This window comes from Thamnophis sirtalis, unplaced genomic scaffold, assembly GCF_051295495.1.
Source record: "Thamnophis sirtalis isolate CommonGarterSnake01/CBP01778 unplaced genomic scaffold, rThaSir2_p1.2 scaffold_1, whole genome shotgun sequence".
In the NCBI taxonomy this organism is placed as follows: domain Eukaryota; kingdom Metazoa; phylum Chordata; class Lepidosauria; order Squamata; family Natricidae; genus Thamnophis; species Thamnophis sirtalis.
Window position 1 is genome coordinate 127,822,539 of NW_028261381.1, and position 19,225 is coordinate 127,841,763.

General features: G+C 38.8%; 1 protein-coding gene across 7 annotated transcripts in view; it reads left to right on the top strand.

The window, feature by feature from the left end:
* Positions 1–3,753: 3,753 nt before the first annotated feature.
* Positions 3,754–19,225, top strand: part of GPATCH2L (G-patch domain containing 2 like) — a 47,375-nt gene continuing 31,903 nt past the window's right edge. For 3 of the 7 annotated variants that reach the window (XM_087724553.1, XM_087724540.1, XM_087724563.1), the window contains exons 1-5: positions 3,756–3,909; positions 5,146–5,810; positions 12,866–12,930; positions 14,285–14,461; positions 15,088–15,167. In XM_087724553.1, the coding sequence (XP_087580679.1) occupies positions 5,155–5,810; positions 12,866–12,930; positions 14,285–14,461; positions 15,088–15,167 (978 nt within the window). In that variant the 5' untranslated portion in view covers positions 3,756–3,909; positions 5,146–5,154. Of the gene's footprint in view, positions 3,910–4,056; positions 4,157–5,145; positions 5,811–12,865; positions 12,931–14,284; positions 14,462–15,087; positions 15,168–19,225 lie in introns of those variants that run through there. The other 4 variants (XR_001313850.2, XM_014071793.2, XM_014071792.2 and 1 more) reach the window with 4 other exon arrangements.

A 19,225-nucleotide genomic window follows, 5' to 3' on the forward strand; every position in this document is an offset into this window, starting at 1 on the left:
AGCAGAGTGAGTTTCATTACTTGCTCCCGCTCCTGCCAACCGAGCAAAAGCATGTAAATACAAGTAGATGAATAGGTACCACCTTGGTGGGAAGTTAACAGCATTCCATGTACTTTCTGCATATAGTCATGCCAGCCACATGACCACAAAAGCTGCTTCAGTCAGCATTGGCTCTATGGCTGTGAATAAGTGATTATCAAATGTGAGAAGCACTGCCTTGTAGAGTCGGACATGACTGACAGGGGAAACCTTTACCTTTATTTTTATAAGAGAAACAGAAGTTTGTGCAGAAGCTATCGTACTGTGTGAGATATTAATCATGAAATTGTAGCAGAGGGTTGGGAGTGCTATCACTGCATTCAATCAAATGTACTTAATATGCTGAAAAATGAGCTTTGAAAAAAAAACCCTTCAAATTTCAATTATAAGTTAGTATTCCACAGCCCAAAGACATCACTAAGGATCTTTATTTAGGAGTAATTTTACACTTTTACAATTTCCCTATTTTACAATTAACTTGATTCATTAATGATATATGCATGATTTCATGTGACACTTCAAGCAATTAAAATTAAGCAAACAGCCTGAAGCAGGAGGAAAGACTGGTGGCTAAATGCTCATTTAGTTTCCTTGTATGCACATTGGATATAATTGGATTTCCTGAAAGCCACTGCCTTATTTATATTTACTTATTAGTGGAACTGTATGACTGCCCAATGCACTACAAAAACTCTGAATGGCTAGCAGTATATAAAAATATGAAACAAATAAATAATAAATAATAATATGTGCAATCCCAGATTTATAACACATACCCAAATGGACATTTTCTGAACATGACTTTAAAAAAAAAACACTATTTCCTTATTGGTAGACTCATACCCAATATAGACAAAATTAGCCCTATTAATTTAAGAGATTTCTTTCTTGTGAGTGCAAGATAAACACAAACACATGCAGAGTAACAACTCAAAACAAAAACAGCACTTATTGTGTAAGTGAATCTTAGTCATGATAAGAAGGCAACAACTTTCATGAATAACTTGCCAAGAATGAAAGGTAAATTCCAATAGAAAGTATAAATTTTAAATTAATCAATACATGCATGACATAATTTCAATATGGAGAAATGTTACTTAATTTATATAAAGGCTTGAGGTTAGTGAACTTCTCACTGGTAATTTTATAAATAAGAGTTTCATATCCTGAAGCAAGTGAATGTACACAACAATAAATCAGGTAGGTGATATGAAGTTTAGAAGCATAATAATTTTTTTGCCAAGAGTCAGGCAGTGGGCAGGTGCCAGACAATTGGTTTTTTGAGGATTCAGAGACAATGAAACTAGTGAATCAGGAGAATGCAAACTTTATTAATACCTTTAGTAGCAGATTTTAACAGGAACATAAAACATAACATACCAAGCAAGATGCTCTCCCTTCAACTGTTGAGAGCCCCCTTTGACAACAGCAGAGATATTCCAAAGGCTCAGGATGCACAGCTCTGAGTGCTCAAGCTTAATTAGTGTAATGTAATTACTATCAAAATGTGAATAGTCACTCTTCATGCCAATGATAGGGCTGCGTTGTCCTTTACCATCACTACAAATCTTTATAACTCCTTTATCCAACATGCATTGGACTCTTTAGAAATGGCCACTGAATTGGCATTTTTCTCCATGGACATCTTATAACCTTAATAATCTCCAGAAAAATATACTCATTTAGATGTCAATAAATAACAAATAATTTTTAAAAGAAGATATCTGAATATCTACTCCAAAGAAGTGTAACGTCAGATTAATTTCCCATATGGAAATCTGATCGATGTACTAGGAAATAATGCGCTGATTTTATTTATTAAATTTATATGTCGTCCATCTCTCCAATAAGGCGAATTTAATTAACCTTGTTAAAGAATTAAAAGTAGCAAACTCTGTCTTATCTTATAGTGGCTGTATTTGTATGATAAAATGAATCATGATCATTAAACTGCACTTTATTTTAGAATGTTGTATGGCCTTAGCCTGATTCATTGTTTTGTGCAAGCTCAGACCCAGACTGAGTAAATCATGGTAAAAATAATTGGATGAATATTTCATATGAACATGGCCAGAACTTCATGGAGTCTGAACACTTAATTATGGACACAAATGTTAATGCAACTTTGTAAATACGCCCATAGAAACTTAATTTTTTCAGACACCAGACAATAATAATTAATCATAATAGCTAAAACATTGTGCGGCTACAACATTTTGCATTATTTTGGCAATCTTATCCTCAACATCTCAGGTTATTACACAATGTTACGGTCATCTAAAACCAAGATTCTGCAAGATATCAGACATTTTCAACTAAAATCTCAGAGTTTTTATATCTAAATATTAAAAACTTGTGAGATCTTGTCTTTAACATTTGATAAAACAGGCTACTGGAAATATGTGCAGATAAATTCTTTTATTTTCCAAAACCATGTTTAGAGGGGTACTCCTAGTTGTATTCTGGATTAATCCAGAGACTCCTAGGATTTATGTGTGATCTAAAATCAACATTTCAAATTTCAATTTATCAAGACAGTGGCAAAATGACTGAGAACTAGTCTATGGTCACCCAGTGAATTTCATGAAGGGACTTGAATTGTCCCTAAGATAGTCATTTCATTACAGTATCACACCACCTTCATCTATGGTTTAAGGAGGCAGCAATCTATTTGAAAGGCCCTTTTTTCTGATTGGAGAAAAAAATACAAATGAAATGTGTACATATTACATACAGTACATGAAAATGTGACAGTTACTTAAAATAAACACCCCAGTATTAATATGTAATATTTAGCTGTATACTTAAGTCCTACCTAAAAGAGCATCATGTATGAATATATTCCACTGGAGAATGATCCATCTGTGATAGATAAAAAATGATTGGATACCTGAAGGCTTCAAGGCCAAATGCATCCAACGGGGGTGGGTTTTTTTTTTGTGTGGCAGTCTTAAGTAAATGATTTACTATTGCCGATTCCTAGGGTGTTTAGTGGGATACAGTAAAACAACTCAGGAGTAAATAGCCACCATCACATAAAAGGGGGGCGGGATATACAGCACCTACTGAAGCCAAGTTGCTCTGGTTATTTAGTGCCTAAACCAACGATTGCTCTGTACCTAAAGGAGGAGTGACATGAATCTGCAGCGGCAAAAACGCAACGAGAAGACGAGTGGCTTTTGTGCCTGCAACGCCCTTCAGGTTGAGGGCACGGGCACTTCAATAACTGTGAAAGGGGCGCCACAATCGGACAGCATGCAATACTGTCAGGGGCAAAGGCGGGCTACGGGTATTCTTCAGAAACGATCGCGAAGGCGCCTTCCGGGAGAAGAGAAAGCTCCCCTTTCCGGATGTGCGACTGCCAAGGATTCCTCGGTTTTCCCCACGGAAAGCCCGAATGTTGGTCTCGCTTATTAAGAATCGCCGTTTCTCAAATGTAAATCCCGCTGGGTTCAGCGGTTCCCGAGAAGCGGAGTGGTCAAGCGAGAGTCCTCTCCTAACAGGGAAAAAGTCGCCGGGCCGGCGGAGCAGCGTCCCGCCCTCCCTCGACCTCCCACCCGCGCGCTCAGCCTCGCCTCGTCTCGCTCCGAGCGCGGCACGAGAGAGCCCGCGAGACCCTCCCGGCCCTTGGTAGCGAGGCGAGGAGTGACGTCATTGTTTCAGGAAGTGGACGGCATGCCTCTTTCCCCCTCCCAAGACCGGAAGCGGTTTTTTTTTTGAGCTGCCTCCGCGCTGAGCCGGGAAGGCCTAGAGAGGCGGCGGTGGTGAAGGAGTTGGGGAGGTTCTCGCGGGATCCGAGTGAGTTGGCCGATGCGGGGAGCGGGGAGCGTCCGATGCCGAGCGGCGGTGGCCTAGCCGCGGAAACGAAAGGTGGGAGAACTGCCGAGGAGGCCTTTCGCCCTCCGGGGCAGTGGGGGGGGGGGACAACCGTGTTTTGGGAGGGTCAGCAGCTCAGGAAAACAGCGGTGGCGCCGGGAGGGAGGGGAAGATTTGTTTGTGAGAGAGTCGGGTGTGTGTGTGGAGTAGAAGAGGCGCCCCGCTGGATCGGACGAAAGATTCTCGTCCGGTGGCAGAAGAGCGCTCGGTGCTTTCGGCTATTGCTCTCCAGCAGCAGCAGGTGATGACCAGACCTTCCCCCAGTGTGTTGGGGGAGGAGATGGCGGGTGGGTGGGTGGACTAGATCGCCATTTGTTTACCCTCTCGGCGCTGTCTAGAACCGGTTTCCCCCAGTTTCGGCTAAGCTTGCTTGTTTTGCAACAGCCTCTGACGGTCTAATAAATAGAATTGGGAGAGTCGCTTTTATCACAGCGACGATCTTTTTATAAGGAAGTTAATTCGGACACCAGTTGGATAATAGGTCTGATTACAGAAAGGAAATAACGTTTCCATTTCCTTATAACCATTCTCTCTCAATTTGGCAAGATTAGAATGGATATAGAACAGGAAGGTGCTTGTTCTTAGAGAAATTAGATGCTATTGTATTATCACTCCCCCATTGTAATATAACTCCTTTCCATTTATCTACATTGCCTGTTTTACACATGGTCCCTTCCATTATTGTTCTTTTCTTCCCATGGTTACATTATGGATTTTAGGCCAATGCATAAGGTCTCTTTCTTTTTGATGCTGTAAAATAGTTTAGCCTGAGAGACACTTATAAACAGATAGGTATTACTGTTGTATATTACATCTACGTGATTTTCGTCAGAAATGGAACACACAGAGTTTGGGTTATTAGTCTGCAATGGATGTTAGAGCCATTTTCACAGTTCTCCATCACCTCAAAAAGACTGAGCAGAAGACCTTCTCTTATCTTCAGGATCAGCATTTGTTTTCTTTAAGTTTCTTTTCTCTATAAAAAGAAGCCATTAAAGTGTATGGTAAAGGCCACGTTAATACCTGTATTAACTATTAAGATAGTATTGTAAATAGTAACACAATATTAGAGTAACCATATCTTCTTCCTTTTATTCTTTCCTTCTTTAAAAAGCAAAGCTAACCCAAAGTAATTTTTTGAAAAATATATTATGTCACTTGGAAATAAAGTCTATCATTGTGATGACATGCAAAATGGCTGATTTAATTGTGTCCTTTTTACTTTGGTAGACATTGCTGATGGATGAGCTAGTACATGATTTGGCCTCAGCTCTTGAGCAGACCTCTGAACAGAACAAGCTGGATGAATTATGGGAAGAAATGACTCTGAGCCCAAGGCAGCAGCGGCGGCAGCTTCGTAAGAGACGGGGACGCAAGCGGCGTTCAGACCTTACACACCAAGCGGAACATGCTTGCTGCTATAGTGGGGCCTCAGAATCCAGCCTAGAAGAAGTTGTGGAGGACTGCCGGGAAGTGCTAACTGCTTACTTTAGTGACTCTGATGACATGGCAGTAGCCAAACATCCAACTCTCAGCACAGCTCTCAAGAATAAGCAACACTCATGGCATGAATCAGACTCCTTCACTGAGAATGCACCTTGTCGACCCTTAAGGCGCCGTCGAAAAGTTAAGCGTGTGACATCAGAAGTGGCAGCTAGCCTTCAACAGAAGCTCCGAGTATCGGAATGGACTTATGAGAAGGGTTGCAGATTCAAATCAGCTAAAAAGCAGCGCCTGTCCCGTTGGAAGGAGAATGCTCCCTGGACATCAACTGGCCGGGGACTCTGTGAGTCAGCAGAGACCAGGGCCTTCCTCAGCAAAGGGGGAAGGAATGAAAGGATGGAATGTGAAGCAGATGAACAGAAACAGGGTTCTGATGAAAACATGTCAGAATGGTGAGATGTCTTCTCTTATCTGAGGCTCTAATATTTTACTTTGTTTCTTCACAAGTAGTGTTTCTTCCCTTTAGGTAGTTCCCTTTTTAACTACACTAATTCGATCCAGTCTTCTCAGATAATTTATGGAAGGCTGTTTTGCAGGTTGTACTTGTATAGACCAGCATTTTGTGTGAGACTAATTTCCAGTGTTTGTTTAAGAAAAGAATAAAATGTGACTGCTTAGTCTTTAGTCAGCATTATTTTAAATATTTATTTTCTGAAAATAAATGGATGATGTTGACATGAAGATGTTCCAAGAAGAATGCTGCTTTTGATTTTTGTGAAACAAGTATCAGTTGAAATGATATAATTCATCCTGAAGATTGAGTAGAACATTAAACACCACAGCCTAATTAAATGATGTTGAATGAGAATATACTGTATAATACTTTCCATTGCTGATAATTATCTAGGCATATAACTTGCACCTTCATTGTAGATGAATTGCAGTTGGTTTTGAATAATATGTTAAAGATCAGGGGTGTGAAACTTGTGACCCATGGGCCGGATGCCCATGCCCAGTTTAGTGAAGGGGGAAAAAGTCACAATACGTCATGGGACGACTCCATGACAACACGAGTTTGACTCCCGTGTTCTAGATGGAGTTTAGCAACTTGTAATATTAAGTCAAGGTTCATGTAATCATTGGCCTACTTCAAGCATCCTTGCAAGTGAAATTTCTTCACTTGTAGGAAGATTGAGAGATGAAATGGTCCTGCATGCATTCTCTGAAACCATTTACCGCCAATGAGGTACTATTTTTAATTGAACAGTTCCTTGTCATCAGTTATAAAAGATGTGAGCAATTGATTGAGACTTAGAATGAAGCAAATTTGTTTAGAAGAAGAGGCCCAGCTGGTTCTTCCATTATGTCCTTAGTTCTTTCATTGAATGCTGATCTATTTCAAAAATATTTTATTACATTTTGATTGAGTATGTGAATAGTATGATATTGTAGTCAGATATGATGAGTAAAATACCTTTCTTAATAGTTTATACATTTGATATTTAAATAAAGTAAGACTTTGATAGAACTAAAAAGAGGGTAGTCATTAGGATACTGAGGAGTGGAAGTGTTTTCCATGGCTTATAGGATGAATTTTGAATTGATAGAATTCTATAAAAGGATTGTAACATGGAGTTAATCTTTGAATTGATTTTAATGATTGGTTTTCAATATCTATTAGAAATAGTAGTTCAGGAAGAACATACTAGTACCATATTTAAACAATTTATGGGTAAAGAGAGTAATCTACTGGGCATTACAGCCTGTAAAGAAACTTAAATTCACTGTTAATCCTTTATAGAAATAAATAGTCCAAGAATTGCTTTATATTTTCCTTCATCATTTTGAGTTTAATTAAAATCATACCATTTATCCATCTTTTCCCTTCATATGTGCTTTTCATTTTATTTATTTTTGCCATGTATGGATTATAGTGTGTTGTTTTCCTTTCCTGTTCAGGGAACTATTAGGAAAGCAGAAGCTTTCATTTTTTTCTGACAGTAAGAGGTCAAATAAGGTGGACAGCACTGGTTGGGCAGTATACATAATGATTCAGTCCTGAATTGCATGTTGGTCTTTTCTATATCCAGAAGAATGCTAGATTTAGTAACCCATAAGCAGTCAGGAAGAGATTAGTTGAAGTAAGGCTTTTTTTGAATTCTCTTAAATGAACAGAGATATCCAGCCTAATTCCTCTGCACCCTTAATCAAAACCAGTAAGTCCACAGTGTTCAAGAGGGGTCATTCTATAATACTTTAGTGAAGTAGGCATGAAGTCTAAAACAGTTCCACTTACTAAGTTTATATAGTTGTCAGTTATACTTTGGAGGGACCAGTAGGAATAGTATATCCAAGATTATGAATAGCATTTTGTTGAATAGAATAGAACAGGGGTGTCAAACTGGCAGTCCATGGGCCGGATGTGCAGGCCATGCCCACCCAGCTCCTCAAAGGGGAAAAAGGATCACAAAACGTCACATGATGGTAATGTGGCGCCATGAATTTGATACCAGTGGAGTAGAATAATAACTTCCTTGTCACTTTGAATGTACACTAATTGGTATACATTAAAATGAAATTTTGTTCCATACGACTCTCAAAGGGTCACCACTTCTAATATACATTACATAACCATGACTAAATAACTAGCTAACTAACTAACTAACTAACTAACTAACTAACTAACTACAAAATTATGCATATACCCACATTTATGACGCAGATAGTTTGGATGTATTCATGTACATTATTCCTATGGGTTTATATGTTTTGTAGTGTGTCAAATATGAGACTTAAACCATTAACTTGCATATTGGTTTTTTTTTTAGCTTATTTTCTTTTTCCTCAGAGGTGAAGAGTATAAGCTGAAGTGGCTACTTTAGAACTTGGGGAAAGAAGTAGGAATGCTTGCCTGTTTGGTGACAGAGCAAGTGACAGAGATGGAGTGTTTAGCCTCCCCCTCCTTCTTCAGCCCAGCCTGACCTTCTGCACCCCCTCTGTGCCTCTTGTTTTCTTATTTTTATAGAAAATCAATACTCTTCTTGACACATACAATAACTCAGAAGCATAACTGAATGCGGGAGACCTGAGATCTGTCCATCACCTCTCACTTTAACTCTTCTGAACTATTTAATTACAGGCGTGCTTTGGTCCAGGTGTTGGCAATTGTGCAATTGCTAAATGAAGACCGTTTTAACCAAAGATTGGGTGATCAATAACTCTATAGCAGTAGCTTGTTGGATCAATAGCCTTCATTATTTTCTGGTTAAGGCAAGTGGCCTTCTTTGTAACTGGAGGTCATTAATCAATGCTTACTGGACTCTATGGCCTGTACTAAGGAACTGTGAACTTTCCAGTAAGAATTTAATGTAAAAATAACCTAGTTTGTATGATCATTTGGGTGAGAAAAGTGAGAAATGAGGCTTAGTCACACTGTTATTTTTGTTTCATTCTATTTGAGTTGGTAGTACTTCCAAAACAAATACATTTCAAAACCACAGGCCCTTAGACCCTAAATTTTGTTGCCAATTGCCAAACACTGTCTTGTCTTGCTACCTCTTATCTACTTAAGGCTTGTAGAATTTATTTATAAGAGAACATGTTACCATTTTGTTTTTCTCACATCTTTTATTGAGAAATGAGAACAAGAAACACTGTGAGTTTACATTTAACAGTTAAATAATTGTATAAATTAAGATAAGATAGATAAAATAAGATAACTTTATCATCATTTTTTTTTACTGTGAGCACACTGGACCATGGTAAAAATGAAATTCTGTTGCTTGTTCTCAAGAGAAAGTATATATCTACCCAAACACATATACACATTCTATATACATACATGAATATATACCTGCACATATAGAAATTACAGATTAAGAATTGGAAGGCACCTTGTAAATCATCTAGTCCAACCCCCCAACCAAGCAGAACACCCTATATCTACACACACACACACACACACACACACGGAATATAAGATGCACCCTTTTCCCTCAAAAAAGAGGCTGAAAATCTAGGTGCGTCTTATACACTGAATACAGCATTTTTTGTCTCCTGAAACCCCTCCCCCTTCATTAAAATGGGCGTGCATAGCCTTATGGAGGCTTTTAGAGAGCTCCTGGGGGCTGGGGAGGGCAGAAATGAGCAAAAAATGGCCTGTTTCTTTGCTCAATTTTGCCCCCCTCCAGGAGTACTCTATAAGCCTCCATAAGGCTATCCATGCCCTTTTTTTGACAAACAATGCTCCTGATTTTGTGAAAAATGGACCTTTTTTGCTCATTTTGGGGGGGCCCACCCCCCAGGAGCACTCTATAAGCCTCCTGAAGGCTATCCATGCTCTTTTTTTGAAAAAATAATGGGCCCATTTTTGCGAAAAATTGGCCATTTTGGGGAGGTTTGCAGAGTGCAAAAACTATTTTTTTTTAAAATTGCCTCTTCAAAACCTTGCTGCATCTTATACTCCAGTGTGTCTTATACTCTGAAAAATAGGGTATATCACTGTCTCACTGTCCATTTTGAACACATAGTGGAAAGAGGAAACTTGAGAGTCTGGCAATTAAATTAATGTTTCTCAACCTTAATAATTTTAAGATATGTAAGCTTCATTTGGCTGGAGAATTATGGGAGTTGAAGTCTACACATCTTAAGCATTGCCAAAGTTAGGAAATACTAAGTTGAAGCAGTTTAATTAATAAAAGTAACAAAATAATTGTGAGATTGAGAAAATTTGTAATATGGTCTTTGCTTTTACAATGTGCCTCATTTAATCATTCATTTATCTGTGTAGATGCCCAATTAGTTGTGCTCATTTTCTCTTATTATCCACTAATAGATATCTCTTATTTTGTACTAACAATACTGGTATATGATTATTCCTTACAGTTATTTTTTAGGTATGTTCTTTATATGTTCATTATACAATGCTGAATAACTTAAAGAATTGTTGCTTACTTTTTGTCTGTTGTAACTGGAATTGTCTTGGACGGCTCATGGAAACTATAGTTACTAGCTGGATGTAATTTATTGAAAAGTGACCATTTGGTATAATGGTTAAGATATCACGTTAGAAATTATGAGACTATGATTCTAATCCTGCCTTAGGCATAAAATCAACTGGATGACTAGGCTGATCCCTCTCTTTTCACCCTAGGAAGAAAGCAATGGCAAATTGCTTCAAAACTCTTGCCAAGTAAACTGTGGGGATTTGTCCAGACAGTGGTCATGGGTCAATATGACTCTAAGGCCATGATGGCCAATCTATGGCACAAGAGGCGTTGTCCTGTCAGCTCCTGACTTCACCCTTCTTTTGAGGCCCTTTTTCATCTTCCAGAGGCTTCCTTGAAGTGACTTCCGGTTTGTCACCATTCCCGAACTTCTGGGTTCCCGTAGGTCCATTTTTCGCCCTCGGGGTGTGGGGGGTGTACTGTTTTCACTCTCCTCAGGCTCCTAGAAAGCCTCTGGAGCCTGGGAGGGTGAAAAAACCACACCAAAAGCGGGGTGGTGGTGGTGGCGCTGATCGCATGTGCATGGGGGGAGGGTCCCGTGCATAGCATTATGGATGTGGCATGCCCTTGCACGACCCCCCCTGTGCTCCCCCCGCTTTTGGCATGGGAGCCAAAAAAGGTTAATCTACCACTTCTCTAAGGCATATGCACACCACCAAAATCACTAAAAGGCTTCCTGCTCTGGAAGGCAGCACCAAAGTTTTAAATAGCTTAGATCCCTCTGCTTCTATATTCACCCATATGATTGGCTAAACCTTATATTCTTCATCACGTCTCTGTCTCCTCATAAAACTTTAATGTCAGGTGAGCTGCAGTCAGTGAGATGATGTTTGGCAGCTTTGCTGTATCTCTAGAATGCTCACTTGAAGACTATTTTTACACCAGCTTTATCTTGTTATGTGGCAATCTTTTCTCACCCAGGCTTCCAGCCTGGCATCATTTTCTGCAACATTGATTCTCCTTTTAATATGCTGTTTCTAATATTTTTAATGAAGGCAGTCTCTGGGGTTAAAAATGTCTGATTTAAGGACAACCCTTAGAGAAGAACGCACTACTCTGACTAAAAATGGCAGACACTGTTCTTGCTTGAGCAGACAAACTGTTGAAGTTGTGCATTGCTTTAAAGTGCAGTTTGTTTCAAGTCAGGGAGGAGAGATGTGGCTCTCTTCTACCTGCCAGGCAGTTCTCCTTTACTTCACCACCCCTTCAGGGTGGCTATGTTCCAAATTTGGACCCTCCAACAGGGAGGTCAGAGCTGACCGCAGAGCGGATCAGGCTTCCGAAGGCACCGGAAGTACAATCGGAAGTCAAACTAAAACTTCATGTTGTGCAACATAGCCTTTGAGTCCCCTGCCCACCTACTAGTTCAAAAGCATGCAAATGTGAGTAGATAAATAGGTACCACTTTGGTGGGAAAGTAAATGAAAATGTCTTCGGACAATGCTGGCTCTCTCAGCCAAGAAACAAAATTGAGCACTGTGCCCTAGAGTCAGATACGACTGGACAGGGAAACCTTTATCTTTATTTTTAGCCTTTGAGGGCAAGGGACCTGTATACAAATGTTACATCAGATGTCATAAAAGCACATAGCACCCTGAAGAGTAGCTCTTGATGTTTTCATTTGCTGTCTCTACATGCTGGTTCTCCTGTCCCTTCTCTACTGCCTGTTGTGTTTTTCTCTGCTAATTTGTATGTGGGGTGTCCCTTTTCTTTGCAAAATGCTTTACCAGCAACTTAACTACTTCGGAAATTTTTTTAATATGGGAGAGAAATAGCAGACTGCAGAGCTTCTAACATTTTATTTTCCAGAAGATTGTATTGCTATGCTGGGAGAGGGGAAAAGTCCAGACCCCGTGTATTTCTGCTTTCCAACCATGTGTGATGTATAGAGGTAGTCCTCAACTTATGACTATCCATTCAATGACTATTCAAAGCTATGCCGGTGCCGAACAAAGGGACTTATGATCACTCCCTGAAGGTATGGCCATTGCAGTGCCCTTATGGTCTCTGGCCTCCCAGAAATTGGTGGCTGTGTGACAGCTGGGATTCCCTCCCCTTTCTCCTTACCTGAATGTCCTGAGTTATGACTCCAAATGGGACTGCTGGGATTGCAGTTGCTAAGCAACCCAACCACATGACATTGCACTTTATAGCCATATTCCTTAGTGATAGAAATTCATTTCCCAGTTCTGGTCATAAGTCAAGGACTATGTGTAAAAATCAATGATATTAATTCATGTATTTTTTTTCCTTTAGTCCCTTTTTTAGATTATTGCATATTTTCCTAACTTATTTTTCTTTCCATATATTTTATATTCACCCATCCAGTTTTCTAGGGTACCCATATCAGGATTAATCAAATTGTTAAGATGAATAAAGCAATACCACTATTATTTGTTGTGCTGGAGGGTTGTGAGAAGTGTGAAGTGACAGATTTATTCTTAGAAAAAAAAGTATATATGTAATGCATATATATTTAATTTGTTGTTTTCCCTTTCCAGTGAAACCAGCAGTGTTTGCAGCAGCAGTGACACTGGCCTTTTCACCAATGATGAAGGTCGCCAAGGTAAGAATAGGTCATGTCCCTATTTCTTCTATAATTTAGTGCTTTGAATGATAAATCAGACAGATTTAAAATAACTTTATTGTCACTTTAAATGTACACTAATTGGCTTACATTAAAATAAAATTGATATCAGGCACAGGTAATTGTGACCAATCTGTATAGGAGAAGAAAAGAAGGAAAATTTAAAAGTATTATTTTGAGGCTGAATTCTGGTTCTTCCTTGTGCTCTAACAAGACATTCATTCCTAATTACTCTGCAGACTTTAGAGTTTTGTGGATTTTTTTGCTTGTTGCAATTCTTTTACAGCTCTAGCAGTTGCATATTTATTTGCCTGATGGTATAAAACTGTATTTTTTTGGTCTGTGTTGTGGTGCTACAGCATTATGCCTTAAAAAATAATGTGGATTATTATGTCTCCGTTTTACATCCCATGCGATTTATTAAAGCAAAGATAAACATGTTGTAGCCATTCATATTTTGCTGAACTGTAAGGCTCAACAGACCCAACTAAAATGACGAGGGCTGATGTGAGTTGTACTTCAGTAATATTGGGGGGAGGGGGGGGGAGCTTGTAGCTTTTCTGTTCCTGTAATAATGTGAAAAGATTTAAAATGGCCTAAAAATTCACTGACATATTATTAAATAAGTTGTCTCTTCTAAGAATGGCAAGGAGTTATGTAAAGATACTTACTGCTTCATTTGAGTGGGAGAGGGAGATGTCTATAGATAACTATAAAGACATCAAGATGCAGGACCTATTATTATAATTTAAGACTTTGTTGTCATGTATGAATTTAGAGATAGATTTATCTTAGAAGAGTGGTTCTCAAACTTTGTGATAAACCAGTCCCCTAAAATGATTAATGAATTTGGGTGAATCTTCTATGAATAAATCTAATGATTTTATTCATGTCAAGTCTGGATAAGAAATAAATTTACTGTTTTTAACTATTTTAATTGATATATCACAAAAGATGTCAAAATTTGTGGAATGCAACTGTAGGCAAAATAGCAAAGGCCAGGTTAAGTTTTGACAGCCCTCCAGCTTTGCCTCTTTACATTAAAAGAAGTCAAAGGTGCTCCCAGATTGCCTGGGCATACTGCAGCTGGTAGATCCCCAAGTGAGTTTTGACAATGCTTCTACTTTGCCTGCCAAACCTGTAAGATTAAAAAAAAGGTTATGATTATCTTTAAATTGTCCTCTACTCATAGGTTCATAACTTTTGCCTGTTCAGTGGTTCTGATTTTTTAGTGTATGAATTTGGATGAATCTTCTATGAATAAATCTAATGATTTCATTGATGTCAAGTCTGGGTAAGAATATATTTGAATAGCTTTTTATTTCCTTCCAAGGTGATGATGAACAGAGTGATTGGTTCTATGAGGGTGAATGTGTCTCAGGTTTCACAGTCCCCAACTTTTTGCCCAAGTGGGGACCTGACCGCCCATCTGATATGGAACGAATGGACTCAAGCCTTGAAAAAATCTCAGAGCCAACATTCCTTCTGCCCTCTCGGCCTGTTACAAGAGGTGAAATTCTTTATGTGAATACTTGCAGGTTGTGGATATACTGTAGCTCATATCAGATATGTGATAGGCATTTGCAACTTTCAGAGTATAGGTGAGAATGAAATAGTAGCTTGGATTATAGTGTAATGTAGAAACTAGGATCATAGATCATAGAAACCAATATGAATTTGCATAAATATGAATTGATGCAATAGCAGTATGTTCTGATTCTGTTTTGTGTACTTGAATTAATTTCAGTTCTTTGACCATAAGGAATTGGGTTCAAATTACATAAGGAATTTGTTTAACAATGAAATAGACCCTATACCACAGGTGTCAAACTCACTGTTTCACATTGCTGAATTGTGACGCTTTCCCCCTTCGTGGAACTGCGGTGGGCTTGGCGTGCATGTGACGCATCCAGCCTGCAGGCTGCCAGTTTGATACCCCTGCCCTCTATAAAACACTATTGTGAAAAGAAGGCACTGCACTATACAGTGCATTCTTGCCCTAGTTTGTAATATGTGTTAAACTCCATAGAACAGAACCTGGAAATCGGAAGCTGATCTAGATTCTTGTTCCTTATTCCAGCTGATTCTGTTTGCATTTTTTTCACGTTTCTTCATTATACTCTTCCTTCTTTTCAGGATTCCACCCTCGCTTGAACCGTCTTCCCAGTGTTGCTACCCGCTGTCTTAGGAAGGGCCGTAGAAGGCTGGTTAGCAAGGTATTGCTTTATAGGGAATGATAATTTGTTTAGCACATAATGTCAAGAAATATACTAATTGGTGAAATGTGCTATGTGGTTCATTCTAACAGTTTCAGCTGTGTATTCATATACAAACTGTAGTTATGTATAAATGTCTTGATAATTTAAAAAAATGGGAAAATAATACATTGTTATGAAGAGGAGGCTGACTAAATATGTGTGCAGTAAAAATCTGCAAATAGGAGAAAGAATGTTGGTACCAAGGAGAGGTACCTGGGATGAGGAAAGCTGTTAGAGTTGGGATGGAGGAAATAAATATTGATTGACATATTAGTATGGTTCTTGTATTACAGTAGATTTAAATGGCAAGAGTTGTGCCTGTCATTTGCAAGTCATTTCATTCTTTATGAAATATATATATATATCCAAGCATTTCTTACCATCCTTGGAATCCTTTTGTGTGTGAAGCTGGAATTCTGCAATCCCAATCTCCCATATTTTAAGCAGAGAGTTTTTTTGGGAGCTTAATTTGCAAGCATGTATAAAGATAGTTAGACTCTATGTGCAGTTTATTTAAGAGCCATGGTGGCACAATGGTTAGAGTGCAGTATTGGAGGCTAATTCTGCTGACCCTTAGCTGCCAGCAGTTCGGCAGTTCGAGTTTCATCAGATCAAGGTTGACTCAGCCTTCCATCCTTCCGAGGTCGGTAAAATGAAGACCCAGACTCTGTAAAATGCTTAGAGTGGGCTGTAAAGCACCATGAAGTGGTATATAAGCCTAAGTGCTATTGCTATTTTAGGAATTTCATTTGAGCCTAGAAAGAAAAATCTTATGTGTTAAAAACGTTTGACTCATCAGTTAATTAGTTTAAGGTGTGAATGGCTGCTGTTTTATTTTAATGTGTTTCTTCCATCTTCAACAAATTCTTCAAGACCTTTCTCTCTACTTAACCGTATTAAGTTAAAGAGTTGAAATATGTTTTCAGTTATAGTGAATATTATGTCTTGGGCAAGGACTATTAGGCCACTGGTAAAGGCCTAGGGTCCTAGAATTTTTAAAGCTTCCTCTAATGAGAAAAATAATATTTACTTGTTTAATTCATCTTCATCACCTTAAAGGGATCTATGTCATTCGCAGTGGAGGTCACTGCTTCCCCTCCTCTCTTCGCTTCTAAATTGTAATAATAAATAATGAGTTTCATTCAAAGCTCCCTGCCAGCAAGCTGCTAATTACCCAAAGTATCGCTTGTAATTTACACAGTAATAAACTGTAAATTTAAACATTACGGCAGTTTAAGTTAATAATTTCTCTACTGTAACAAATAGCTCATCTTTCATCCCTGCTGTTGCCTTCACACAAGCCTTTCATTTGATGGTGTTTTGTGTTTCTGGGCACCAACTCACCTTTTTATTGATCATGAAATCCTAGTTTTCACGCAGTTTATTTATATAGAACCCATATGAATATATACAACAATACACACTACAGTATATTAATATAAATGTTACTTTATTTTCTTGCACAATGGTACTGAAATGGTTTGACCCAATTTCCCCTTTTCCTGGTCTTGAATATATAATTGCCACCACAAAAAGCAAACTATTGTTTTACATAAGGGTCTTGGCAGTGGCACTCCCAAAGTTAAGACTCAAAGAAGCAGTTACAAATTGCTCCGTTATTTCCAGGATATGCACAAACTACCACTTTGGGAATAATTAACCCCAGTTTTAAGAAATATTGCTGCAAGTATGGTATTACATATCTTTAAGGCCAATTGAAGGAAAAACTTTTATGGAACTGTTGGTTGTAAGAAATTGCTGAAAATAGAATTGCCTTGTAGCAGAAATGGCTGATAATTGTCTAGGAATCATGTTCCAATTAAAAGAGATATTTGTTTAAGTAACTTTGTTTCTTAGTGTTGGACCTAGTCTTTGATACAGTACTGTAAGATATATAATATATACAGCTAAGAATAAGCTAATGAGCTTTCGTATGAGAATTCTGCAGTTACTGTATTTTTCGGAGTATAAGACGCACCTTTTCCTCCTCAAAAAGAGGGTGAAAATTTGGGTGCCCCTTATACAACAAATGTAGCCCCACCCATCCCCACCAGATACCAAAAACGCAAGACATGGAGGCAGCAATAGTCTGTGGCAACCCCTGCAACCTGGAACAGCTGATTGGGAGTATTCCGGCAGTCCGATCCACCTGCCAATCAGCTGTGCTGAATCAGGCTGCAATAAGTGCTGAATCTGACCCGGCTGGTCAGAGTTTGCAGCAGCAATCACATTCAGAAAGCACAGTAACTGATTCAGCAGGATTCAAAATAATGATAATATACAATACATTACCAAAAGCAGGTTTTCCAAGTAGCAGTAAATACAAGCAAAACACAAGCAGTTTCACTTTCAGTTCTCTGTTAAGGCTCCTTCCTGTCTCCTTCTTGCTCATACAGCAAATTTCAGAATCCAAATAGCCCTCATTAGCTGACTTAGTTGCTATGCCTATTCATTAGCTGACCTTGTTACGGTGTGTCAGCTGAATACCATGGGTGCTGGTAGGCAGAGGCAGATTTTTTCTTATTATTTTCCTCCCCAAAATCTAAGGTGCGTCTTAAACTCTGAAAAATATGGTGATTCAAAGTACTTAATTGTAATTAACAGGTTAGGATCTGAATAGCCCTGTATGTGCATCTTCTATTTTTAAAAATGCAAACAAAGCTCTTCAATTTTCATCTTTTCCTTGGGGGAATAATATGATGCTAAATACGTCATTAGAATCTATTTCAGTTTTTTATTTGATAACATGTTATAATGGATGCTTTCTCTAAGGCTGATACACACAGCGGGGTAATTTTCATTGGAAAATGACTAAATAAGGTTTAATTTGTCTCTAACACTAGGTCTAAAATTAGAGGGAAGACTTTACCATTTAAAATGATATGTTCAATTTTTGTATACTTTAATATTACGATGAATAGAAATTATTGGTATGTAGTTGATGGTAACCTTCTCCCCCTAACTTTCACATAATCCATAGCCCAATAATTGTCGTAAATGTTCCCAACTTGATTCCTTGAATGGAATAGAAAATATAGAAAATATCCTTTCTTATTGTCTCCCTCATTCAATGATCATTCAGAATTAGGATTGTGATAAATTGGGTGCTGAAAAAAATAACTTTATGCGACCAATATCTCCATTTATGACCTTCACAACATTATTCAGTCATTTGATTACAATCAGTTACACCTCCATCGTTTTTCTGTTGCTTTTATAAGAAAGTAAGCAGGCAAACAATGGAGAATACACATTGAAAGAAATGCTGTGGCGTCAGCATCCCTAAATGTTCTCGGGGCTGGGAGTTGTGAACATGCTAACAAACAACTTGGTGTATTCCTCATTGTGCGTCTCTCCAATCTGCATCAAGGAAGCTGCAAGTCCTACCTTAGACATGAAAGCAAGCTGGGTGACTTTGAGCCAGCCACTCTCTCTCAGTCCTACTCACCTTACAGGGATGTTATTGTGGGGAAAAGAAAGGGGTATTAAGTATGTTCACTGCTTTGAGTTATTTATAAAAATAACCCAAGTGAAATAAAAATAAATAAATCTTTTCTTGTGAGAGGGAGAAAAGAAAAAAAGGGTCATACACAGGAAAGATTGCTTTTAGAAATTGCTTATTTATCTCCCCGCTCCCCACAGTAAAACGGAGAGTGTTGAGAGGAAGAAATTACAAGACAGTACAATGTGCAGTTGTATGGGGCAGGGTCACAGAATGTGCACAATGGTCTGGTGTGGGTCAGGGATGGGATGAGGATATGAGTGAGTCATGGGTCAGGGAGGGTGTGAGGGAGTGCACAAGAGGTGTAGTGCAGAAAGGGTGTGTGAGAGGGTGTGTTAGAGAGAATGTGTGGAGGTGTGGTGCACATTGGGAAGGGGGCGTGAGGATATGCAATTGGTCAGTGCAGCTCAACCTCAGAGGGGCTGGAGGAAGGTTCATGGGTGGCAGAAGCTTATTCCAATGGCCCGCGACCTTCCCTTGACTTTCTGAGGAAGCTGGCAGGGAGGGCCACAAA